This window comes from Peromyscus eremicus, chromosome 18, assembly GCF_949786415.1.
Source record: "Peromyscus eremicus chromosome 18, PerEre_H2_v1, whole genome shotgun sequence".
NCBI classification, from domain to species: domain Eukaryota; kingdom Metazoa; phylum Chordata; class Mammalia; order Rodentia; family Cricetidae; genus Peromyscus; species Peromyscus eremicus.
The window spans coordinates 20,588,129-20,614,939 of record NC_081434.1 but is presented as its reverse complement, the minus strand read 5'-3'; the positions used below and the strand labels follow the sequence as shown (position 1 = coordinate 20,614,939).

Here is a 26,811-nt window from a genome sequence, read left to right as displayed (position 1 = left end):
TCCGGCAGCTGCTCAGACCCAACCAAGTAAACACACGGAGACTTAGATTGCTTACAAACTGTATGACCATGGCAGGCTTCTTGCTAACTGTTCTTATATCTTAAATTAACCCATTTCTATTCATCTATAAGTTGCCACGTGGCTCGTGGCTTACCGGTACCTTACATCTTGCTTTTCATGGCGGCAGCTGGTGGCATCTCTCTGACTCAGCCTTCCTGTTCCCAGAATTCTCTTCTCTGCTTGTCCCGCCTATACTTCCTGCCTGGCTACTGGCCAATCAGCATTTTATTTATACAGAGCGATATCCACAGCACTGGATGTATTGGAAGAATGGGTATCTCCCAAAACTCCGTATGTGGGTTGAAGGAAGGTTAAAAAAAAAAAAAAAAAAAAAAAATCAAGTGGTACAGACCCCAAAGTAGAAACTGACTTTGCTAATGCTATAGAGAGTCTATCTAGTTGCTTTAGATAGAGGTATGCGATTTGTTCGCCTATTTTTAACCTAACATTTTGGAGAAATGTCCATAATTTCAGGGATTTTGGAAGGGCAATGGCATCCACTATTGATGCCCAACTGGGCTAGGAGTTCTTTCTTCACTTGGTCTTTAACTGGACATTCATGCTGAGGACTTTGGATTGCAGAAAATGTTGTAAAAATGCAGAATACCTCATGTTTGCTCTTGGTAGCCATAATGGAAGGGTCGGCATGCTTCATCTGCAACAGAGAGAGCAACCATCTGTTTGCAAAGGACCAGGTGGTCATAGTTCCCCTATGACAATTCTCTATTTGTGTTCAACTTTGTTTAAAACTCCTAGAAACAACAAACAAACAAACAAAAACAAACCTTTGTAGCTCACCAGCAGTTAGCGCTATAGTCATTTACCCGAAGGCTTAACTGGGGCTAGATAATCTGCTTTTCAGAAGGCTCACACACTTAGATGGAGGCTCTGGTGCCTCACTGTGTGGGCTTCTCTGTAAGGCTGCCTGAGTGTCTCCAGACAGGCCAGCAGAATACTCCCAGAGACAGTGATTCACCCAAGTGATAGAGATCCAAGACTGAGGTCACAGTGGTTTTTTTGTTTTTTCATCTTGGAAGGAACAGATTATTACATTTGCCATACCCGTTGGTCACACAGAGCACCAGAGAAACAAGATGAAGGCTTTATATAAAGGTGAATACTAGGAGGAAAGAGCTCTGTGGGGGCTAGTTACAGTGGGTTTTTTTGGTTTTTACTGTCTTAGGCAACATCAACAGTGATACCAGCAACGCCATTCCACAGAGTTTTCACATAGGGTGATCTGTTTGATATTATCTTCCTCACATTTTTTCCTACTGATTATGGTGGCTAATTAGCAGCCTTCACACCAACTCTGAAGCCAGTCATTATCCTTTACATAAATATTTTTGCCTATAAAAGTACAGTAAGTAGAATTCAAAGTTGGTCGGTCCCTAAAATTCTTATCGCTGGTATACACACCATATATAATCCTCTCCACTTGAGGGTAGGAGGGACTGTGAATGTAAAGGGTTCCAGCTCCATAATAAGGTTATATTACACAAACCAAAAGAATTTCAACCCATGCAAGTAATGTTCCAAACCTGCTGATTCTTAGTTATTAAAAAAATGTTTCTCGGGCAGAGGGTATACCCAGTGGTAGAGCAATTGCCAAGTATGCATGAAGCCCTGGGTTCTAGCTTGAGAACCTGAGGTGGGGGGAGTAAAATATTTTGAATGGTTGGAGTGTAAAATAGTTTTGAGCACAAAATAGTATGGTGAGCTTTTACAAATTAAAGCTAGAACAGCCATGTGATCCAGAAATCCCACTCTTGAGGGTATATACCAAAGAAGTGCGATCAGATTCTCAAGTAGATATTTATACTCATAATTATTTATAACAGTGGCCTAAATGTAAAAGCAACCTAGTGATTATTAATGGGTAAAATGCTAAGTCTACAGAGCGAGCTCCAGGACAGGCACCAAAACTACACAGAGAAAGCCTGTCTTGAAAAACAAATAAATAAATAAATAAATGACAAGTCAAACATGATACATCCCTAGCCATAATATGCAGAAGGAAATTCTGGCACGTGCTATAATATGGATACAATTTGTAGACATTAGGCTAGGGGCAATAAACTGTTCACAAAAGTATAGATACTGCGTAATTCTATTTATGAATTACTCAGTAGTGAAACTCTCAGAAACAAGAGTCATGGTTGCTCGGGATTGAAGGGAACAGGGCATAGAATTCTGTTCAATACACTGAGTTTCTGCCTTGCAAGGTGAGCAACTTCTGTGAACAGACACTGGCAATGGACGCATCAAACATTACTGCACTTACTGCCACTTAAAAGCGGCTCAAAATGACTAGGATGAGGATGTAACTCTGAGTTACGCTTCTACTACCACCAAAAAATAAGTTTAATTGATAAAACTTCAGTGTACATTTTAACAATAACTCACTAAAGGGGGGAGAAGGGAGGCTGTCTCAAATGGACTTGAATTTGAGGGAAAGCTCTTAAAATAGACACTAGGTCCTTTCCAGAGATTTTCCTGCTGGTCTGGATGGGCAGACATCGTGTTGTTAGTTGCCTAAAGGAGGAGGCCATAAAACAAAGACACGGGAACAGCTTGTGGCCGGCTGATAGCCAGCAAGAAAATAGGACCATGGTTCTACATGAAACAGAATACCAACAACCAGTGAGCCTGGAACCAAGCTTCAGAGAGAATGTACCTGCCAGCATCCTGACCTCAGCCTCCTATGATGTCGAGTAGAGAATGTCACTGATGTATCACGTACTCTTGGAGCAGGGAAACTATGGGTTTAAATTTTATCTAGTTTTAAGCCTTCATCTCTGTGGTCATGCCTCTCACAGCAGCAGAAAAGGAGGGCAGTATCAATGTCTGCTATTTGCAATCAAGAACCCCAATTGGTTCATGTTCGTGGTGGCAAAAGTACTTTAAGAAATATCACCAGATTCTGTGCAAGTAGACATATATCCTGCTATTAATAGGAAGTAGAAATGATGCCAGACAGGTGAAATGTAAAGAAATGAAAAAACAGATGTCTACTATGCATTGAAGAGAGAGAGAGAGAGAGAGAGAGAGAGAGAGAGAGAGAGAGAGAGAGAGAGAAAGAGTGTGTGTGTGTGTGTGTGTGTTCACTCACACATGTATATTAGACGTTAATTTATATCTATTTCCCCGGGTCTTTTAAATAGATTTCTTGTTGTTGCTTCTGACTTATGTAGCACTGGAAATTGAGCCCCCATCCTGACCTAGTCTAGGCAAGTGCTATGCTGCTAAGCTACACCTTCAGCCTACAGTCATAGTTTCTTTGCTCTGGTTTTGAGATAGGTGGTGTCTTCTTATGTACAGTCCATGCCACCCTTGAATTCATGATCTTCCTGCCTCAGCCTCCCAAGCGCTAGAATTTCAGGTACATTTTACCACCTTTCCTAGCTTAAGTGACAGCCCAGAGACCTCAAATAGTTGTGAATAATTTCTAATCATAAGTCACCATCATTCCTTAACAGGGTGTTCCAAGTCCTCAATTATTCATTTGGCATGGTAGAAATAAACATACCTTGGAAGTTTATAAGAATCTTTGGGTCATTCAGTCCACTCAAAGCACTTGGCTGTAACACAAATGGGACAACCCAAGAGAACATTTCTAATGTTCCAAGATTCTATCAGAATGGAGAAAAGAGAAAAGGAAGAGGAGGGGGGAGGAGGAGAGAGACACACAACCATCATCATCCACTAGCTTTCCACTGGATCTTCAGCTACCATCCAAGCCAGACTTCCAAACAGAAAAAGGCAACACCCACCCAAGTGTACAAACACCAGGGTATATCACTGCACTAATGACTTTTTTAGTCTTAGAATTTTCTCTTAAAATGAGATGGGTCATACTTTCAGCCCTATTAACAAATCAAATATCATATTCTCAGTTTATGGCAGTGATGAATTAATTTCACTAATAGCAAGGAGGGGAGGCAGTATGAATGCTTACCAAGGAGGAAGGTGTTCCATAAATAAAGCTTCTACATTTTATCCAGGGCTGCCCCCCCCCCCCACACACACACGTAGCTAGAGTTTTCCTGCCTTGCCCACAGTCAGGACAAATCTCTCTCACCCACCAGTCCCACAGCCACTCAGACCCAACCAAGTAAACACACAGAGACTTACATTGCTTACAAACTGTATGGCCGTGGCAGGCTTCTTGCTAACTGTTCTTATATCTTAAATCAACCCATTTCTATTGATCAATAAGTTGCCACGTAGCTCGTGGCTTACCAGTGTCTTAACATGTTGCTTCTCATCACGGCGGCTGGCAGTGTCTCTCTGCCTCAGCCTTCTACTTCCCAGAATTCTCCTCTCTCTTTGTCCTGCCTATACTTCTTGCCTGGCTACTGGCCAATCAGTGTTTTGTTAACCAATCAGAGCAACACATTTAACATACAGACCATCCCACAGCACACACATGTCCTGAATCATCCCCACCATCATGATAAACATGTCACCTACTTTGTACAGAAGACTTCTAGTGATCAGGGTTACTCTGCTTTGGATCCTGTGACAATTTTCTTGTTGCTGTGCGTTCCAACCCTGACTGTTCTTTTCATGCTTTTATGCATGTAAGTCACGCCATGCTCCTCTCCCCTCGCATGTTCTATCATGTTTGTGCTTAGCCAATCTCTACTCCAGTGATTAGTTCACGAATCATTACCTTTCCCCAAGACTTCCTGAAGAGGCTACTCCTATGTGCTTTCAATTGCTTCTCAGCCAAGATAAAGCAAAAACTGTGTTCGTGTGGGTGACTCAATGTAAAATGTGTTTATTTTCCATCACACACACACACACACACACACACACACACACACACACACACACACACACACGAAAAGAATGTTTGCTTTTGATTGGAGGCTCTGTAGTGCAATGGGTATTGCTTTGGACTCCTCAAGTGTAAGCTTATGGATGGCAGAGTGCTGTGTTTATTTTATTCATTCCACAACTGGAATTCATGAATCCAGGAACCTAGAATTAACGACCAACAGTAGGTCGATTGCAATGAATCTATGGGCTGACCCCCGATCCACCAGACTGTGGCATTCTCTCTACATGTGCAGCACTGGTATGTCTAGGCGTCCCCACCTTTTACATCCCTGTCTCTCTGAAGCTTCTTTCAGCAATTTTCTCTGAGACTGTCCCAGTCAGAGGAGGTCCCTCCAGGTATGAGGGCCCAAATCCTTACAGTTCAAGAGACCCACAGGCCTCTCTCTTCTCTTAATGGGTCTAGACGAGAGATTTTATTCTCCATGAAAACTTGTCCCCACCATGACAACAACCAAGGACAGCTTAGATTAAAAACCCCTCTGCTTGGTGTTCTCTTCTGCATCTTAACTAAAAATAACAACCCATTATTGTTGTTGTACTGTGGATCAACATTTTGTGTAAGACAAGGTAAACAGGTTTAGAAAGTGGTATTTTAATTGAAATCTAATGGCACGCCAATATATTGCCAATAGGTTTCTAGTCATCTCCTATGCTAGTTGCTACCAGATTAATGGCCCTAAACTCTTATTAAATAGAAATTAGGGGATGGCCATTTCAAGCTAGGAAGGAAACAGTTTTGAAAACTGCTTCTCCTTTTTCTCCCCAGCCACAAAAGTGCCCTGAGGCAAGGAAGCAGAGTTGCTGTTGTTTCAGTAAGGGAAAGACAAGGAGCAAACACAAGAGTACAAACACCTGAATCTTTTCTTTCTCATACATACTATCCCCTTAATCTTGAAGATGGCAGAACTAGCATTATTCACACCTACCAAAATTGAATTCATAAATATCCTTCAGGTAGATGCCATGTTTGTTATCACCCCATTTTTTTTTATCTTACCCTGGGGAATTTAGAAGCTTTCCGTGGGATTTAATTAGAAGAACAATTGAAGCAGGTAACCCCAGTACTTGGGAGGCAGAGGCAGGAAGATCTGAGTTCAAGGCCAGCCTGGTCTACATAGTGAGTTCCAGGACAACCAGAGCTACATGGTGAGACCCTGTCTCAAAAACAAACAAACACACAAAATCAAAAAATAACAATTGAATGGGTCCCTCAACTAAATAAATACTGGTATCTCCAGATGGAGCTCATGCACTTAAATTCTCTTTCTAGAAGTTAGTTCTGAAATTTCAATTAGCTTTTCTCCCAGAGCACATAAGTACTTTCATATAAATTTTCCTTCCAGTGGCTGTCCCAATCCTCTGCAACAGGCAGACATGCTGTGAAGTATTTCCTGTAACCTTCTCTAATCATCGGTATATATGGTAGTTGAAGCTAATTAGTTTTCCAAGGCATTGGACATGCAGATGTGGGTACAGGAAGTAATTTTAGCTAGATGCACCATTAAATAATTGGACTCACAGCAAAGAAGTCACTCTTCAAGAGCCTTTATTTTTCTAATTAGAAAAACCTTAACTTTACACTAGTATGTCCAACCTTTAATAACCTTTTTTAATTTATAAATTAAAAGGCATTTTGGATTGTTATTCAGATTCTTGATAGGCAACCTCAATAGAATAATACTGTTTTGTTTTCACGGCCTTCTTTTTATTTATGACCATAGGAAATGTTCTCTACTTACCAACGCAGCATATTTCCTTTAAAATAATTCTATTTAAGTTCTTAAAGGGCTAAATCAACCATTAATAATAGTATTTATGGGCCTTGAATCTTGCAAAATAAAAGTGATTATGTGAAGCAATAAATTACTGATATTAATAGCCACTTGGTATTTCAATAATGGACATGAAGGAGGTTGTGAGTTGTGTTATCATGGTGTGTGTTCCCATCTCTTCAGCACTATGCCTACCTTCTGTATAACTGTCAGATATTCATTTGCTTTCCAGGTTTAGGAGAACCAGTGTAGTCAGTTCATGGAAACAGTAGTTACTACTTGCTAAGGTTAGATCTTTGAGATAAAGCCCAATGTAGCAGAAAAATCTGTCCTGAAGAGTTAGAAGAAAGCTAACTACCACAACGTATGTAGTACAAGGAATCACTGGGGTGAGGCATGGAATCTCATCGACTTTGTCCAGAGGCAGAAAAATTTAAGATGCCATGATCCAGAAGTACAGATAAATTTAAGTGTAGTCCAAAGAAGGTTCAGGTGGTGCATTGTTGACTCTGGTCAACTCTTTGGTTGGGACTCATGTTTTACCTTAGCCGACCATAAACTTTTCTCTAGGTTCTTAAACACACATGCTTCCATCTCAACATTTCTTTTTTCTTTTCCTTTTTTTTTTTTTTTTTTTTTTTTTTGGTTTTTTCGAGACAGGGTTTCTCTGTGTAGCTTTGCGCCTTTCCTGGATCTCGCTCTGTAGATCAGGCTGGCCTCGAACTCACAAAGATCTGCCTGCCTCTGCCTCACAAGTGCTGAGATTAAAGGTGTGCACCACCACCGCCCGGCCCATCTCAACATTTCATTTGTCTTAAAGGATTGAAATTTCACAATCGAACTTGCATACAAGTCATTAGGAAATGGAAATAGTTGTATTTCTTCAATCTCTGCTTAGAGCAATCACTCAGTAATTACAATAATATGAAATGGTTGCTTTCTGTATGTGCTAATAAAAAGTTCTGCTCATTTTTGAGTTAACTACAGGTCTTCAATGTATATACTCATGTATATCCTCAAGAATATATATAGAGTGAATTGTCTAGAACACACACACACACACACACACACACACACATATATATATACATACTAAAAAGACAGAGCAGGTGGCAATTGCAAGAATTGCCTGACCTAAAAAGTTATGGAGAAAGAAAGCTAAATTCTGTGAAGTCTGGACAAGTTAACAGCCCAAGGTTTGAGGTTTCTGTTTATTTTCTTTTAATTGCTAGCTTTGGGGAAATGGACTTATGTTTTATTAATAAATTATTGTTTATAGTTTTTATATTATTTTTATATCCTGAAATAAGTGCTTGGATCAGAAACGTCATATTTCCCACCAAATTCCTCTTGCCCAAGGGAAAACTTGATACCAACGTATATTCCAACAGCACTTTTTAAGAGCTAATAAACAGATCAGAATGTTCTTAGAAAACAAGGAAAAGTCGTTTTTCTTGGTAGATAGAGGAGCTGACAAGGCTATCCCCAATTTCTTTTATTCTGAGGGCTATGTTCTGTACATAGAGATTTTATATTTTAGTGCTAAGAAAATTCACTACTCAACACCATTATTATCATTGTTATGAAAAGGCCTGATGCTACAATCCTTGGCACATTTTACGAAGACATAATAGTGTATTTCATGTGCGGCACACTCGTTTTGTGTTTCACAGGGAGTATTTTTTATCCTATCTTCGATTCTATTACAATTCCTAATACTCAGTTCTATAAGGAAGGTGATTTCCTAAGCAGATTTTACTCAATTATTCTAATGTAGTCGACTAGAAAGGCAACATGCTGAGAATATGAAAATAAGTTTTCACTGTTGTATCCCGGCACTGGGCTGGGGCTGGGGGGAGGGGGGCACGGAGATGGGCAGCCCCTGCAAGCCTGATCCAGAATTGAAGCTCTTTTCTTTTTTGGGGGGGAGGGGGGAATCTCAGTCTCAGACTGAATCTCAGACTGTAGACTAGAGGACCCCAAAACATTCAATGATAGTGTTTTATGGCTTATGATAGACCTAAAGTGTGTGTGTGTGGGGGGGGGGGGTTCAGAAAAGGCAAAGTTAAAACCCCTTAATGATAATGTCTTTTACAGCACATGAATTTAAGAAACGGGTTCAAAGAAATCCTATTTATTGTATTTTCAGCGCCTAGGAAGTCACGACTTACTAGACAAGTATTCGATAATTACTGGTCGAATTAACGGCCTTTATCCACATTCCTTTTTGAATTCTAGACGCAGCCGGGTCTTTACTCCATAGAAAGCAATGGAGCTTGGAACCATAAATCCCTTAAAAGGTCAGGACCAGTTAACAAGGCTGAGCTAACCTCCTGGGCAGTGCCACACACAGGGCTGAAGAGCCATGAAGGAAGAGGAATCAACGCAGGCTTAAGAGGCAGAAGAAAACAAAACAAAAAAACAGAACAACCATAACAAGCAAGTCTAAGAGGAAAGACATTTCTGCTGTGGGTGTTAGCAGGAAGCGACCGCAATTACCCGGAGGTCAACCCCTGTCGGTAGGCGATCGCCTCGGTCCCTGCCACCCAGGGGGGCCGTGGGTAGGTAGGGACGACTTTCACACACACACACACACACACACACACACACACACACACACACACACACACACTCCAGTTTGAAAGCGCTCTCCATCCCGAACTGCACGGCCTGGGTCCCCCCCGCCCCTCCCGAGTTCCTGCCTTGGAAAGAGCACCCACCAGCACCTAAAGGCTCGCCCTGAGTGTGCGTGCGTGTGTGTGTGTGTGTGTGTGTGTGTGTCCACTCCATTCAAATCGACGCAGCCAATAGGAAAAAACCCTCCGCCCGGGGCGGACGCCTCGCGCGCAGCCCCGGCCCGGCCCGGCCCGGCCCGGGCGTGCCCCGGGGAGGTAAGCTGAAAGCCCGGGTCCCGCAGGACAAACCTTTGCATCCCGGCTTCCCTGGCTCCCTCCCTCCCTCCCTCCCTTTCCAGGATCGTCCCAGCCACCTCCCCCTTGAGCCAGAGAGAGAGAGAGAGAGAGAGAGAGAGAGAGAGCCACACCCGCTTCCCTCCGGTAGCACCGCCGCCGCCGCCGCCGCCGCCGCACTCGCGCTCTTCCTGGGCCGGGCCCGGGGGAGGGCGGGGCGGGGCGCGGGGTGGGGGGGGGGAGGAAGAGGGAGGGAGGGAAAAGGCGGCGCGCGCGCAGGCGCAGTGGCCGCAGGGGCGCCTCCCCGGCGCCGCGATCTCGCGAAGTTACGCTCAGCCCGGGGCCGCGGCTTTGACGGACGGACGGGCGGCCGTGCGGCGGCGGGGCGGGGGGGTGGGGCGGGAGGGCGTCCGTGGGAGGAAGAGAGAGCGAGAGCCAGAGCGGAGGAGCGAACGAGCGAGAGAGGAGACAGAGAGAGAGAGAGCGTCCGCTCCTGCCGGGCTCGCCCCAGTGCTCTGTGGGATACTGGAAGTGTCTCGAGCGTCTCCTCCCCGGCTCGCAGTTCCGCTCCGCGCTCCGGGCCGCCCGCCCGCCCGCTCGCTCGCTCGCTCTCTTCTCTCTCTCTTCTCAGACACGCTCGCACACACTCTCCCCCCCCACACACACACACACACACACTCCTCGTCCTCCCTCCACCGCCGCCGCCGCCCCCTTTTCCCTCCCTCCCCCCCCCCCCCCCCCAGCTCGCGATAAGAAGAGCCGGCGGCCGAGGAGAGGGGGATGAAGATGGCGGACGCGAAGCAGAAGCGGAACGAGCAGCTGAAGCGCTGGATCGGCTCCGAGACGGACCTCGAGCCGCCGGTGGTGAAGCGGCAGAAGACCAAGGTGAAGTTCGACGACGGCGCCGTCTTCCTGGCCGCCTGCTCCAGCGGCGACACGGACGAGGTGCTCAAGCTGCTGCACCGCGGCGCCGACATCAATTACGCCAATGTGGACGGACTCACCGCCCTGCACCAGGTCTGTGCGCCCGCCCGCTCGCTCGCCCGCCCGCCCGCTCGCACTCCGATCCTCTCCACCACCACCAAGCACCCCAATCGCACCTCACCTCACTCCCCGGGGTGGGTGGGTGGGTGGGTGGTGGTGGCCCACGTCGGGCTCGCGCCCCCCGGGCCTCTCTCCCGGTCGCCGGTTCTTGGAGCACCACCCGCCCCGCGCCCCGCGCCCCGGGGGTGGCGGGAGACTCCCTGCTGCGGGTGAGGGGGCGGCTCCGGGTGGGGGGACCCCCTTTCGGAGCCGCTGCCTGTGCATTTGGGAGCCGGCTGGTGTCCTGGGCGCGGGGCAACATGGACTGTGTGGTCTTCTTTTTTTTTGGGGGGGGGGACCAACCCCCTTCCCCAGGGCCATTTGTGGACATGTGTCTGGTACGGTGGGTCAGGACGAGCAGGAGTGCCTAATGGGTTGTGTGTGTGCCGAGGCCCGGTGTGGTGTCCCTGATAGACTTGTTGGGGTGTCGGGGAGGAAGGGTTGTTGAAAACTCACTCACGGGGGGGGGGGGGGGTTGGATCGGTCACTTGGGCAGATTGGATCCCCTTTGGCCTGGAGGTGGACATCGGTTTTGGTGTACTTTTTTTAGGAGTTGATTACAAACGATGATGATGATAATAATAGTGATCAAGAGCCGTAGCCGGGTGCCCTGAGCGAACGATTTCCTGTTTTCTCCTTTATTACTCTTGGTCACTGGGGAGGGGAAAACGGGGTGTAATTAGCTAATCTGCAGTGGCTGAAGGAGAGGGGAGATGGTAGTGGATCGGATAAGGAAGCCTTCCCAAGTGGGCTTGCCCACCTCTTAACTGCAGTCTATGGATTCCTGTACAGTGTCACAGATCCCCGAGCCCTGGCTCCTGGAGTGTGCACCGGGGCTAGGGAGAGAAGAATATAAACACTGTGCACTCCTCACAGACAGTTGCCAAACTTTGTTTTTTCTTTTGGGGTGGAGGGTGGGGTGTGGGGGAGAAAGCTAATCACAATCTTTTCTCAAAATGGATGCTTTGTGCATGTTAAAGTTTTATAGTAGTGCGATTGGGATCTCTCAGTGTTAGCCAAATAAGGAGAAACTATTGGCAATCCAGAGATAATGTTGCTTTGCCTTTAACAAGCCAAAAGCAACAAAACCCCTAGAGTCCTGCTTGAAAAGCAAGTTTTAAATGCTGGTAATAGGTGCCATGGCATATTCTTTCTATTTTCATATTAAGCAACTTAGAATTACTAGAAATTTTACAATGAAAAAGTCTTTTCTGGCCATCTCAAACTCTTCCTGGTTGTGTGGAAAAATCAGCTTTATTTTGAGTAATACTGTGGTAAAAACTCACTTGAGGGGTTGAAACAAACCTTCATACTTTGTATCCAAACTTTTTATTTTGTGACTGTTAACTTTATACCTTTTAGAAAGACATGGTGTATTTTCCTTATATTGCTTCCTGCTTTAGTAAGGGATGACCATGTTAAGTTTTATTCAATCACATTTGCATATCACACTTGGCGTTTAGCCTTTGTTTACAAAGTGGACTGGAAGGGTTGAAATGACTGACAGTTTGCAGGACAGGTCTGGAATTCAGAATGGCACCCAGTGAAAAATACAGCGTGGTTCTCTAATGTAGTGCAAACTTCATTTGCCTGAAGCTTATAACTCAAGATCAGAAAACGTGGTTTTGAGAAGGAGAGCAACTTTGGCATTAAAAAATGTAATTATATAAAATGGGGAGGAAAAAAAAAAAACCTGTAAAGTTTTCTTTCAAATGTCCTTGCAAGTTTTAATGTGAAATGGTTTCTGAAACACAGTTATTGTATGTCAGAATACTTGGATAATGGTTCAATCCAGTATGTCTTCTAAAACTGCTAAGTAGAAATGTAAAGTTACTTCTGTGTAGAGAATTGTATTGTCTTGGAGGAAGAGGGCAATTCCCACTTTTTTTTAATATTGCAGTAGTGGTTTAGATAGTAGAAAACATGTGGAATTGGCTTTTAAAGACTTGTGTTTCTCAGTTTTCACTTCTTTAAAGAGCCTAGACCTCCTGATAAGTTCTTGATTAACTGAATTCAGTGGTTGGCTTGGTGAATGTACGTACAGTCTTCATTATTGAGTGTTTTGTTGGAGTGGACGAGCACATGAGAGGTTTCGGAGTTTATGCCATTTGTATAACTGATTTGGTGACTAGTCTTTGAATATTTTAATACCCAAAAGATCATAAAATAACTGAAATATATGACCAGCCTAATTTCTCTTTAGTCTGTTTGAATATTCACTCACCTTTTTAGTTTGGATAAAATAGCCCAAGTTTTTGTTAGCAGGAGAAAAGCTCTGGGTACTTCACAACCCATGAATATACCCTTAACACCTGCATTTTCCGTACATTTATACTGTAAGTTGTTTGTGTTTAAAGGTTTATTTATCGATCGAATGAGCTCTCACTGAAAGAAACTCAGCTACTGCTCTTTATCCCGTTGGTATAGAAATGCCGTACGTATGGAGAGAAAGCAAACTTCTGTCTCGGTCTCTAGAGTAGCCTTTCTCTTTCACGTGCATGATGCTGTTATCTGACTTTTTCCTAAACCTGAGGTCTAGAGTACAATTTCTGTCTTGTTAGCTGGCAGTTATTCACCTGCAGAGTTTTATTTATAGTATGTGATTATATCTGTATTCTAGCATGCTTCGTGAACATTTTCCGGATTTATTGGGTTATGTATAGAATGCCCTTACTGATGTGCCTAAAATGCAAGAGTGACAATTTCTAGTTTAGCTTTTTCATTTTAACCTCAAAATCTTAACTTTTTCTCTGTGCCAATGGTTTTCAAGTCTTAATTTCCAGTTTCCATTCTTGTACAGTGCCCAACTTTTGGTTATAAAATGAAATATAACTGTATGTTGTAATTTTAATTAAAACTATATATCATTAAGTAGTCATGTATATTCAGATCTGCTTCTTTGCCATAGGTTGACAGCTACTTTGTTTTCACAAAACATTTCTTTAAAGAATTCTTACTGTTCAGAAAATGGTTTTGTAATTGAGTTATAATCTGTTTTTATCACTTATTTAACTATTTTTTCATGTCTTGAGATTATATAGAATCCTTTTTATGCAATCTGAATATTCAGCTTTAGTTTTAAATCATCATGAATTTCCCCTTAAAATTCAGACTAGAACATCATTCCTCACTAGACACAACTTTTCGTTGGCACCTCTATTTCTGTTAATGATGTCATCAATCTCAAGATAAAGTTAAACATTTTTGTTACAGTTTACTCATTCTCCCTGTGTACATATGTCCATTCAATCACCTGTCCTTGAGAATTACTGTTGTATTAATTCTTTTCCTCGCTAGTTTATCAACCTGTTCCATGCACTTATATTTTTAATCCTGATATTACAGTAACAATTCCCATTTTTATGTGTGCATGCATGCGTGTATGTATGTATGGTTTAGTCCAGGATACATAACAATTTCAGATAATCTAACAAACCTGCGTTGTGCCTATCCTCTTAATATAGGTTTGAAACATTGTCATTAGCTTATGCTTGATAACTGGAATTGGTGAACTTACTTTCATTGGAACTGGATCTTTATGTTTTTTTCATTTCGATGCTTTTAGTTGTCTCTTTTCCTCTACTAAACTATCCTTCCTTTCTTTACCAGTCCAAATTAGTTTTCTTCAAGGTTTCACCCAACTGCCAACCAAAAGGGATCTTTCTTTGTGTAACTGTGGTAGCAGAGACACATGCGCTCTTCCCAACTGCTCACTGTCCTCACGTTCTATCCGTCTTTATTGTTAAAACACTTCTTACTGGATAGCATTTGGAAGCTCATTTCCTCAAACTTAAAGAATCAGGACCTTCAACAAACTTAAAGAATGTTTCCAGGGGTTGACTCACTAAAAATTATTACTGGATTACATGTTTTATTCCCTTTCTTGACTAAGTCTTATGGTTATTTGTGTACTGTGAGATATGTATTTGAAGCCTACATGTCCAGATATTTAGAATATTGGTCCAATATTACAGAATTTGTGTTTTTATGAAATGAATTTTAAAAAGTGGAAATGGATGTTTGGTACATTTCGATTGAGATTTAAAGTATTTCTAAGTATCATCCCATTATATTAAAAAGTCCTAAACCAGCCTCAATTTTGATTAACTGGTAGAAAATACGTTAACGATTTCATAAGAACCTGAGGTAGATTCTATAGTGAAACCCAAGGTTAAACTGTTCTTTTGTAATTTTACAGTTGTACCCTCCCTTGTCTCCAACTAGACAGACGTATAGAGAAGCTTAATACTAAATCATTTTGCTCTTAAATACAAGTTTTATCAACTTGTAAGGGACCTGTTGAAAGCTTCTTTATAAAATGTAAGAGTAGTGTAGTTTTTCCTTAAGAAGCAAAGGGTTAGAGATACTAGAAGCGGTTGATTTGGAATTGCTTGTCGCAGAATAGTTCAGGTACTATGTGTGAGCAGTGGGTTTTAAACTGAATACATTTATAATTTTGTAACCTTTTCCTCTCTTATTTTTGCAATGAAATGTTAAGGTTTTTGATCAGTTATAAAAAGTATTAAAAAGTATTAAATTTCTGTTAAAAATGTACATGAAATTATTTTTCTGCATATTTTCCTGTAGAAAAGCTATGATACTTTATGCTGATGGCTCATAAAACTTATTCTTGAAATGCTCCAAAGTCTGTTTTCTAAATGTATTAAACAAATGGCGAGGCCCAAACTGGTCCCTTCCTCCACACAGTACAGGGCCAACTGAGCCATATATGGGGTGTGCTGGTACTCAGAGCTCCTGCCCTGCTGCTGCTGTGAGAATGCCTTCTGCACTTGCTGCCTCTGCTTCCTGGCAACAGTCCTGTGGTCTGACTTTGAAGTGTCAGAACCAAGACCAGCTTCAGTGTGATTGCAAGCTGTGACTGAGCAGTTGCGAGTGTAGCCAGGTAGAAGCGCTGGGGAGACCAAAGGAAGCTTTCGTCACCCTCTCTTACCATGTTCTCCATGTTCTAGTCGGTAGGAGAAACACCTTTCAAAGTCTAAGTGATTTTGAAGAAAGGGCTTTTAGAAACCTTTATTAGGCATAAGGACAAAACATTATTTTATTACTACCATAGTAATAAATACTTCCTAAAGGTGCTGTTTAATAATAGCCATCTTTTATTAGATCTTTCTTTTGAAAGTGTGTTGGTTTCCGTAATCACAGTGGAGAGATTTGGAGACCTCTAGCAGCAGTTCCTTTAAGTTTATTTTAAGTTAGGGTTGACGGTGCAGTAGCCGTGACTTATCAGTGTTTTAGAAACAGTATCACTATAATTCTCACAGCTTCCTTCCTTTGCTCAAGGTGTAAACACAATGAATGACAGAGCTGGAATTCTAAAGCACCTCTGAGTCCACAGCCCACGCTTTCATCTAGGTACCCCACTAGTTAGTTAGTTATTTTAACAGGGTTTCTTTCCCTATGTAGTACTAGCTGTTCTGTAGCTCACTACGTAGATTTAGGCTGGCCTCAAACTCAGAGATTCTCCTGCCTCTGCCTCTTGAGTGCTAGAGTTAAAGGTGTGCCAGAGCCCTATTTTAAGTCTGAAGAAGAAACATTTTTAAGTCTTTGTGTGATTGATTATTAGTATTGGAGAGTTTTCCCTGTACCGGTACATTTTTGTTTTGGTTTGTTTTTTTCGAGACAGGGTTTCTCTGTAATTTTGGTGCCTGTCCTGGAACTCGCTCTATAGACCAGGCTGGCCTCGAACTCACAAAGAGCCTGGCTCTCCTTCCCAAGTGCTGGGATTAAAGGTGTGTGCCACTACCACCCGGCTACATTTTTTTTTCTTAATCTACTTTTATTTTAACTAACATTTGAGATCTTCTGATGGTAATTAAAATGCAATAGGCAATAGTAATATATTTTAATTAATCTATAATTCAAAACTGCCCTAAATTTTAGGACTTGCTAAGATTGTTTTGCTGATCATTAATTAAAGAATACTTGATCATGCAGGGTTTTTTGTTTTGTTTTTTTATAATTTACAAAGGAAATTACTACAAAAGTACTCCTTTTTGCAGAATATAGAATTAGTTTTTTCTTTCATTTTTCTTCTAGTAATCATTTATATTACTACATTTGGTTTTTATACTTATTTACAGTGATTTTTATACCTAAGTGTACATTCCGTTCTTGGAGATAAACTATAGGCAGACTCATATCTGAGCTATTAAAGAAGACAGTGTCAGCTGGACATAGTGACACACGCCTTTAATCCTAGCACTCTGGAAGACAGAGGCAGGCGGATTTCTGTGAGTTTCAGGATGGCCAGGGCTACATAGTGAGGTCCTGTGTCAAAAGAAAAAAAAAATAATCTCAACTCACCATCAGTATGCAGCATAATTTCTTCAGTTTACTTTGTGTACAGTGATCATTGATATTTGTGATCAGGACATGGGCTGTTATACAAAAATGCTAATAATGTGGCTTCTGAGCTGGTAAAATGGCTTTTAAGTGTTAATCATGCTTGATTTGCCTCTTATTAATAAGAATATCAAGCTATGTATTCCATGAATTAGTTTACAAAGTGTAGCCAAGTTACATCAGGTCTCAATTTGGAAAAAAATGAAAGCATTTTTTTTTGTTTTGATAAAAATGTGAAATATGATTTATTTATTGCCCATTATTGGTTCTCTGGATATTATTTATGTGAACATACTTATTTCAGTCACTAAAAGTACATCTTTTTTATTTTCCTTTGCTCCATCAGGGAATTTAAAACAAGTAGTTCGATCACCTGGTAGTGTCATCATTTCGTAAAGTAATGGAATATTTAACAACAGAAGGATGTAGCATCAAAATAAAGGGTGTTGAGATTCACATGTCAATCTAGAAAATTATCAGGAGATTGACACAGATGTTCTCTGTGCTTTGGTGAAAGCACAGTTGTGGCTAAGGCTGACAGATCCATGACTGCCGTCGGTGTGTTCTGCTTTTCCTAGGGCATGGTGAGTGCAGGTTGTGGCATTGTGTATCGTCAGAGCTTAAGCACTGCAGCTCTTGGGGATATAATAGGAAACAAGGAATGTATCTGAAGCGGGGATTGGGAAAGCCTTTGGGACCATTGGTTCCATACTGCATGCCTCCATACGTCTTTGTGCTTCTTGTTAGCCTCTGGAATATTTCCCGGCTTATCTTTTATTGAAGGCACAGCTCCAAGCACAAACTGTGAGAGGTCTTAACCGCTCAAGTGCACGGTGAGTCTTTGCACTTCCTAAAGCATATTTTTAGCATTTATATAGTACCTGTTACTACAAGTGTATCTTATCTTCAGACAAAATAGAAAATTCCTTTATATAGATGTTTTTAATTTTTCTTTGTCTGCATTTTATTTCAGTAAGTGCACAATCAGTGTCTTAATTTTAAAAAAACTGAATAATGTAATTTTTAACAGCAGAGTTCGTAGAAAATGAACTGATAAGTTGTCTGGACAACTATGACAGTATTTATAGCATTAAAATTAAAAATGTATGAGAGGCAGGGTGTTGTGGCACATACCTTTAATTCCAGCACTTGGTCTACATTGTGAGTTCCAGGACAGGCAGAACTACAGTGAGAGCCCTTGTCTCAAAAAAAAAAGTATCAGTAAAGCATATGCCAACAACTTTTGTTTAAGTAGCCATTATTACAGTAAAATAATTTATGTTTTAGATATACTTCAAAAATGGAATATATTACTGATTGCTAATACAAATCGAATTTTGCCAAGTTTGTGTAATTTAGTTTAAAGATGAATATCTTTAAACACATCCTTGGTATCTCTTTAGGAAAGGATTCCTTGGTACCACAGCAGTAAAAGCAATACATACATTGCAGTGCTGCTAATTACAGACTCTTTTCTGAATGTTTTCATTGTGAATCCCTCATATGCCAGAATCTCCTGACCTCACTAGTATTTTGGGTGCTTATCTTTTCATTGTTGTGCTGGCTAGCCATAAAAAGGCAGGCGTCACTTCTGTCTCCCTATCCTCCGTGCCTGCTTGACTCAAATGTTCTTTCATGGGTGGAGACATTCCACATTGTCATGTGTCATATAGGCATGTCTGAAATGACATTCACTAGAAACCATGGAAGGCAGTGGAAGCATTTCTCAGCTGTCACCTTTTCAGTAACCTATTTAAGTATGTTCCGTGCATTGAGAGAGAAAGAGTCCATGGAGAGAGCCCGACCTGATAGAAAGCTCTAGCTTGACCATTGCCTCATATTGGCCTGGTTGTGTCTCCATGTAACACGGTCTCTGAAAAGAATTCAGGATTGTATAAACCGTTGCTTTCTGCAGTATTAGATAATACAAAGGAGATTGGATTTGAAGAAGTGTGAATTGATGCCTTCTTCAAGTTGGGTAGCCATATAGGAAAGTATTTCTTCATGAACTGATTGTTGAAATACACAAGTGTGCATACACATGCACATTCATGAATCATCCATATGTTGAGGTTTTATATATTTATAATACATAAAATGTAAAAATATATATATAATAAGTATATATCCTTCAAAATTATTTTGGATGGAAATATCTGTGCTTTGAAACATTTGTAGACATTTTGGAGCATCAGCTCTAGAACATTTTAATGGATGTCCTCTGTATTAAAATATATCCAGGAAAGTTACAGTTTGAAAATGTTGATCACTTGGAGTTGTATCTGGTGCATAAGATAGATTGTGATAATAAGTATGGTATCATTAATAGTGTCAGTAACTACATATTATTTTTAAAAATTTATTGCTTGAGAATTTCATACATGCATGTAAGGTGTTTTGATCAAATGCGTTTCTGCATTCTCTTTCTTCTAACTCCTCCCTATCCCATCCCTATTCCTTCCGATTTCATATGTTCTATAGTTGAAACCCACCAAGTCAGCTTAGTGTTGCCAATATAGGTATGCAGGCCTCTTCCCTGAAACACCCTGATTCTCTTTCTTCGAGCAGCTATCAGTTGTCAGTAACTCTTCAGCTACAAGTGAGACTTGGTGGCCCCTCCCTCACTCATGAGATTTTGTCTGGGTTGATCTTGTACAGGCTGTGTGCACAGTGTAGCTTCCATGAGCTCATGTGTGCAGCTGTCCTGTCATACCATGAAAACACTGTCTCCCCATAGTCATCCACTTCTGGCACTTAGGATCTTTCTTCTCCCTGCACATTGACCTGTTGTGGGTTTCTGTGTTCATTGCCATCAATGCAGAAAGAAGGGTTGAGAGGTACACTCATCTATTGGTGTAAAGGTAAGTTTTTAGGCAGCTGTTTAATTTTATGTCCATTCAGCAGGATAACAATTCCAGGTTCTTCCTCAGGTCTATGACCTATCTATCCGTGAATTCCTGGCCCTGTTTATGGTGCCAGGCATGAGTTTCATCTTGTGGAGCAGCCTACAAGCTTACTTTTAATTGGAACGTGATCATAAAGAGGCCCTCTGAGATTTTCGTTAACTCTTTGCACATTTTTTACATTGGGTGTAAGTTATTTAAGAATTTCTCTAAATGAACCAAGTATATTCTTTTGTTTATGCTCTAGGTTTTCCATGACAAGTCAGTGTTACACCTGACAGTTTGAATATTTGTGTATATATGTTTCTGTTCCTAACAGAAGTTTTGATGTTGCTGTATCTATATTTGGATGCTATATTTTGTTAAAGGCATGTTAGTTAATCTGTGTAGTTTTTCTTAAAACTTTCGAGCAGATCACATGTTCAGCAATTTCTGTATCCTTCCACAGTACATTAGGCAGTCCACACAAGAGCGCAGTACCTGTCTTTTCCTTTGGAAATGTCTATTGCAACTTAATCAGCCATCATTTTCTCAACTAAAATGGCTAAATGTCTACTCTCAGTGTGTTTATCTTGGATATGAAAAGCTGTAAGTCGTTATTAAGATTTCAGTGCTTTCTGCACTTGTTTTTGTGGTTGTTTGCTTTTGAGACAGGGTTTCATGTAGTCCTGGCTGGCCTTGAAATCCTGATCCTCCTGCCTCAGCCTCTCTCTCCTTTTTATTTCTTAGCATTGTTTACATTTATGCTTGTTATTACATAAGCATATTGTTGCAAATAGAAATGCCTAGGTAATTAAAAATGCATAGAAAAAATAGATGTTTAGTGCTAATCAAAGGTTCAGGGTTGAAAATAGCCCCTTAAAAGTCTAGTAAACTCACTTTAATAGAAATATGTGATTACTCATAAGTGGGATTATACTCAGTTTTCTGGTATATAACCTATTTTTAAAATCGGACATCATCTTTGTTAATCAGTGTTGATATACACTGGCTATATGAAATTTCCTTTTGTGTGTCTAAATTTATTTTTCTGATTTGATCTTTTCTACTTTTTCATGATGTAGCATGCAAATACTAGACTATGTTTATCTTAACTCATCGTATTGTATTCTGTGAATTGCTTCCAAAAAATGTCACCTAAAGTTTTATGTTTTGCTCAAAATATTATATTGTTTCTGTACTTGTTTTAGAAGACAGTTTTCAGTGAAGCTTCTGATATGAAATATGGGAAACTGAGCTTGAACAGACTGCAGATGACACATCTGTTAAACTTGTGTGATGATGTCATCCTCCTTAAGTCACCCATAGGAAGATTATTTGATTGTTTCATTACTCTGTGTGAATGTGTAGAATTTGTTGTATTCACTGGGAGAAGTAGCTGGAAAAGAGACATGAGAGTATTTTTCCTCACTCATCTCCTTTTTTTCCTTTTGGTATGAATGTGTATGTGTGCACATGTGTATGTGTGTGGCATGTGTGCTGGGGGAGAACTTGGGAAATGTACATGTTGAAGTCATAGGACAGCTTTGGATGTTGGTGCTCACCTTCCACCCTGTTGGGGATGGAGACTCTCCCTTTCCCACTGAACGTGCCAGACTAATTAAATCCCTCTGAGTTTCCAGGGATTCTTTTGTTGCTGCCTGCCAGGTCCTCTTAGGAGCACTGGTGTTTCAGAGGCTCATGTTACATACCAGATTTTTACATGGGTTCTGGGGATTTTAACTCAGGACCTCACATTTGCATGGCAAGTGCTTTTACCCACAGCCACATCCCTGCCTCACTGCTTTTCTTTACATAGACTTAATTCCAGGGGGCTCGAGAGATGGCTCAGTGGTTGAGAGCACTGGCTGCTCTTCTAGAGGACCAGAGTTCAGTTCCCAAGGGCTACATGGCAACTCACAGGTGTTTGTAAGTCCAGTCCCAGGGTTCCCTTCTGGCCTCTACAGGCCCCAGGCAAACATTCATGCAGGCAAAACATCCGTACACATAAAAATAAATTAACCACTAATTAATTTTAAAAGAAGTACATTGTTTTTTAAAAGATTTAATTGAGATGTTTTAGAAGTTTTGACAGACAGCTGACCCGAGCTCGTGGGAGCTCACAGACTCCAGGCCAACAGCTAGGGAACCTGAATGAGAACGACCTAAGCCCTCTGCGTGTGGTAATAGTTTTGTAGCTTGGTCTGTTTGTGGGGGTCCCCAGTAGTGGGACCAAGACCTATCCCTGGTGCATGAACTGGCTTTTTGGAACCTATTCCCTGTGGTGGAATGTCATGCTCAGCCTTGATGCAGGGGGAGGAGCTTGGTCTTGCCTCAACTTGAGATGCCATGCTTTGTTGACTCTCTAGGGGGGCCTTACTCTTTCTGAGAAGTGAAAGGGCTGGCGCAGAACAGAAAGGAGGTAGGGGGAGGGAACAGGAGGAGAGGAGGGAAGGGAAATTGTCGTTATGGATAGTGACCTAGAGTTGTAGTACTACAGAGTGTTGGGGAAGCATGTGGAGGCACATCCACACTAGAGTCAGGGCTGGGGAAGGCTTTTGCTTTGAGTTGCTGATTGGCAGACTGAAGTTACCACAGGTTATGAATGAGAGAAGTGTTTGGGTGGGAGACAGGGAGAGAGAGAGAGAGAGAGAGAGAGAGAGGGAGGGAGGGAGGGAGGGAGGGAGGGGGGGAGGGGAAGGAATAAGGCCAGAGGCAGGGGAATAGTTTTCAAAATTGAGTAGTCTACAAGAACTAACTGTAACTAGCAAGCTTACAGCAGTTGGGTCAGAAAATAGATTGGTTAAAGATATAGTTAAGACAAGGAATTGGTAGGTACTAAAAGCTTGTCCTGAGAGAGTGAAAGCCAAAGGTTTGTGTGGCCCGGGTTCTGATGTGGCTCACTGTGTAAGTGGGTTCTATACCATGGGCTTACTGCGTGTCTAAAGAGGGGTCTGTAAGAACAACTGAGGGGGGCAGACAAGGAAGAAGACATTACAGGTGAGTGGGAGCAGTGCTCTAAAGGATATGTGGTGTCTGTGCTAGAGCAGATGGGCGTTACCTGAGTATACGATGTATATTGAACTGGGGGAGGAGTCTCCTTCGTCTGCTCTCTGAGGTCCTTTCTGGTGGCTGAAAATTTGATAACCAAAAAACCAAGTTAGAAAAACCACAAGAATTCACATGTCTAAAATACACACTCTTTCTCTTTTTAACTTTTCCTGTCCATTTCAGTTTTAGGATATTCGATGATTGCTGAGAAGTGTTCCTGTCCATTTCAGTTTTAGGACATTCGATGATTGTTGAGAGGTGTTCCTGTCCATTTCAGTTTTAGGACATTCGGTGATTGCTGAGAGGTGTTCCTGTCCATTTCAGTTTTAGGGTATTTGATTGATTGCTGAGAGGTGTTCCTGTCCATTTCAGTTTTAGGACATTCGATGATTGCTGAGAGGTGTGGAGAGCAGGTGTTTTGAGAGATGCGGCATGAGTGATACTCAGAAGTGTGGGGAGAGTAGTGGAGTGGTTGTAGTGACTTCATGGACTTCCGCTGAGATGATGCACTGTGAAAGTAAGCTCGGAGGTAAGGGGTGGGGGATAGGGACACGACAGTTGCTAAGAGCATGCGAGATTTTCCTAAGAATCATACAGTTAGGAATTCCTCCAACTGCATGCAACTTCCTTCAAACTTGTAAATTGACTCTGTGTTTTCAGGGAAAATAAAACATTTCCTATAGCAAAGAAATACAATAGCTGGGTAGGCTTTTCTTATGTGTAATATGTCATTATGATTTTGTTCAAAATATTACTAGACTTTTGATTTCTGAAGTTTTTCTTTTGACAGTTTAATTTTTTGTTGTATAGTTAATGTGGAAAGCAGCTCTTGTACAGAATCTTGTTGGCTATTTTGACTTGGAGCAAGCTCATTTAGTCTTGTTTCGGCTTAAATGATCCAGGAAGAAGTTATCATATGTTGAATTCTAACTCTAATATGCTGTTTTCCACCTACCTTTGACATTTAATCTTGGTGTGTGTGTGTGTGTGTGTGGTGCGCTTGCGCTGTATGACACGAACTGATGGCTTGTAAATTACCCTTTCTAAAAACACTTCAATGTAAAAAGGCTACTTGAATAACTATATATGTTATATCATCTGGAGACAAAGCATTTGTGTAGGACAAAAATGTGGAAATTACTTTAGCTATTAATAATGACTGAAACAGACATTTTTAATTATGCCATCTTTGGATGTTTTATAAGCAAAAAAAAATTTTCGCCTGTTCGGGCAAGAAAATAAAATGCCCGAATGACTACTTCTGGTAATATTTTAAGGGCTAAATATTGATACTTGGACATAATTGAATATTAGTGTGCTAGTTTGTCGCGGGGTTGGTGTTGATGGTTGTGTGCTTATTTCTGTATTGTGTTTTCTTTTCACCTTCTGTTTCACGAGGAGGGATTGGTAATGTGATAGACACCTCAGGAGAGCTTTTAAGTGATTTTTTTTTTAAGGTAGCATTAGGTATATTTGTAGCTGTTGTCAGATAGACTCAAAGTTCAGAAACAATTCTATTACTACAAAGGCATGATTTTCAGAGGGTACTAGATTTTAAAAGATATCATTTGGACTTTAGCATTTTAGACAGTTCCAGCAGGAGAGATATAGACAAAAGAAAAAGTCCATAAGGCAGTTTTTATTCAGTGAAATTTTTTGCTTTGTAAACTGTGAATATAAGAAGCATTTGGTGATGAAGATCTATTTTAAGAATTAGTTGGAAATATGGCCACAAATCTCTAAAAATGTTAGGGATATTAAAGCCCAGAGTGATATGAATTGTTGGAAAGTATTTTGAAGCTGGTGAAAGAAAGTGCTGGTTGAGTTCAGGTCCTGGGTTCAGATGCAAAGAACCTACTTAAAAGGCTGCATGCACAAAGCTGGGTGTAGCAGCATGTGTCTGTAGCCCTGGCACAGAGGAGGCAGAGACAAGAGGATCCCTGGAACTTACTAACTAGCCTGTCCAGCCAGTCCTGTAAACTCAAGTTCCAGGGAAAGAGTTTGTCTTGAAAGTAAGGTGGAGATCTACTGAGCTGTTGAAGAACACACTCTATATCAGCCTCTGGCCTCTACACATATTTGTGCACAACATATGAACATGTAGACACCACACACATGAAGTCTGTGAAAGAATAACCTTGAAACTTACAAATTAGAAGAGTTTTATGAGACCCCTCACTGAGAGACTGAGCAGTTAGCGGTTGGTGGGAGAAGGATTGCCATTTTCTTCAGTGGTGGTGTGCCTGACAGATTTTCTACGCTCTAGTTAGGTTTGTAACCCCATCTGTGCTCACGCAAGCAACCACTAATTAAACTCAGTTGGCCATACTCAAAAAAGCCATAAAAATGGGATGGAGGTCTTGGGGGAAGAAAGAAGGGCTTCAGCAAGAAAGGGGGAGAGTGACAGAGGATGAGGGGTAAAAATGGTGAAATCCATTACATATGTGTGTAAGATTGCCAAAGAATAAAAAATCAGTTATAAATTAGAGCAAGCCTAGGAAGAAGGCAATAGAATGGCACTTACATGTACAACTTCATATGTATGTTTAGTTTAAATGACTTGTAAAATTCTAATATCTATTGTGTTATAATTTTTGAAGAAATTGTATTGATTACTAGATGTCCATTTGAGTTTTTTTAAACAAGTTTTGTTGACCTTTTTTTATATTACGTGTGTGTGTGTGTGTGTGTGTGTCTGTCTGTCTGTCTGTCTGTGTGTTTATGATACAGTGCACCTTCAGAGGTTAGAGGAGGACAGCTTATGGGTGTTGGTTCTCTTTGTCCATTGTGTGGGTTCTGAGGGTCTAAGTACCAGCTTAGGGGGAAGTGACTTTACCCACTGAGTCAACTCTCTGGTCTGCCGCCTTCCTTTTCTGACAAGATATGTAAATTCAAATGAGGGAAATACTGCCAGCTAAGTATGGTTTGATGTCTAGTACAGGGTTTGGGTAAGTTCATATTGCCTTTGTGGTTGACATGACAAAGGTTTGTCACAGGTAGCAGCCAGGACCAGGTGGCTAGCATCTGGGTGACTCACTGTCAGGATGGTAGTCTGTTGATAGATGGTTCTGTATCAGTCCAGACGCCTTGGTTCTTTCTTTTGACCCCGTCCTAGCTGGCATGTTAGTCAGCACAGCTCAGGAACATTTAAAAGCACACAGAAGTGAGTTTTGAATAAGAAGATGAAAGATGATGGTATTGATGTAAAATTACATTTCACAATTGCCACATGTAGGTTGAAATTGTCAATGGACAGACTTGAGAAGCAAGTGTGTGCAGAGCTGGAGGTTGACACTGGTTGCCTTTCCTTTATTGCTCCCCATCTTCACTTTTGAGACAGTCTCCGTAAACTCAGAACTCACCGCTTAACTAAATGAGATAACCAGGGAGCTCTGGGCGACCCATGAGCACAGTCTTTTTAGACAACTCATATAGGCCCTTTTCTCATCCTGTAAACTTTTCTTCTTGATCTCACCTGTGAGAAATACATTTGCCAGTTTAAACAATTATTCTTGTATTGATGAATGTGGCATTGAAGATAGGTTTCATTTGGGTTGTCAAGTTTTCAACTATAACAGGTTCTTTTATTATTAAACAAATGTGAAAATTAATAGCTGCATCTTTAGAGGGATCTGCTTAGCCTAGTGAATAATAAACAATAATGTGTATGTGTATTACAAATGTGTAACGCATTGTTTTAGGCAGTTACAGTAGTTTGCATTGATTGTGTAAGGATTATTTCATTATCCCAGTGAACAAAGTGAGGTATAGTTGTGACTACTGTGTTGCGGAGCTGAGAGATGAACATAGTGATTAAACACTACTGGACTTACACACTTTTCTGTA

General features: G+C 41.3%; 1 protein-coding gene across 6 annotated transcripts in view; it reads left to right on the top strand.

Annotated features, from left to right (window-relative positions):
* The first annotated feature begins 10,331 nt into the window (after window positions 1-10,331).
* The window catches only part of Ppp1r12a (protein phosphatase 1 regulatory subunit 12A), a 110,536-nt gene continuing 94,056 nt past the window's right edge, over window positions 10,332-26,811 (top strand). For 4 of the 6 annotated variants that reach the window (XM_059245475.1, XM_059245476.1, XM_059245471.1 and 1 more), the window contains exon 1: window positions 10,333-10,603. In XM_059245475.1, coding sequence (XP_059101458.1) covers window positions 10,367-10,603 — 237 coding nt within the window. In that variant the 5' untranslated portion in view covers window positions 10,333-10,366. Of the gene's footprint in view, window positions 10,604-26,811 lie in introns of all 6 variants that reach the window. The other 2 variants (XM_059245472.1, XM_059245473.1) reach the window with 2 other exon arrangements.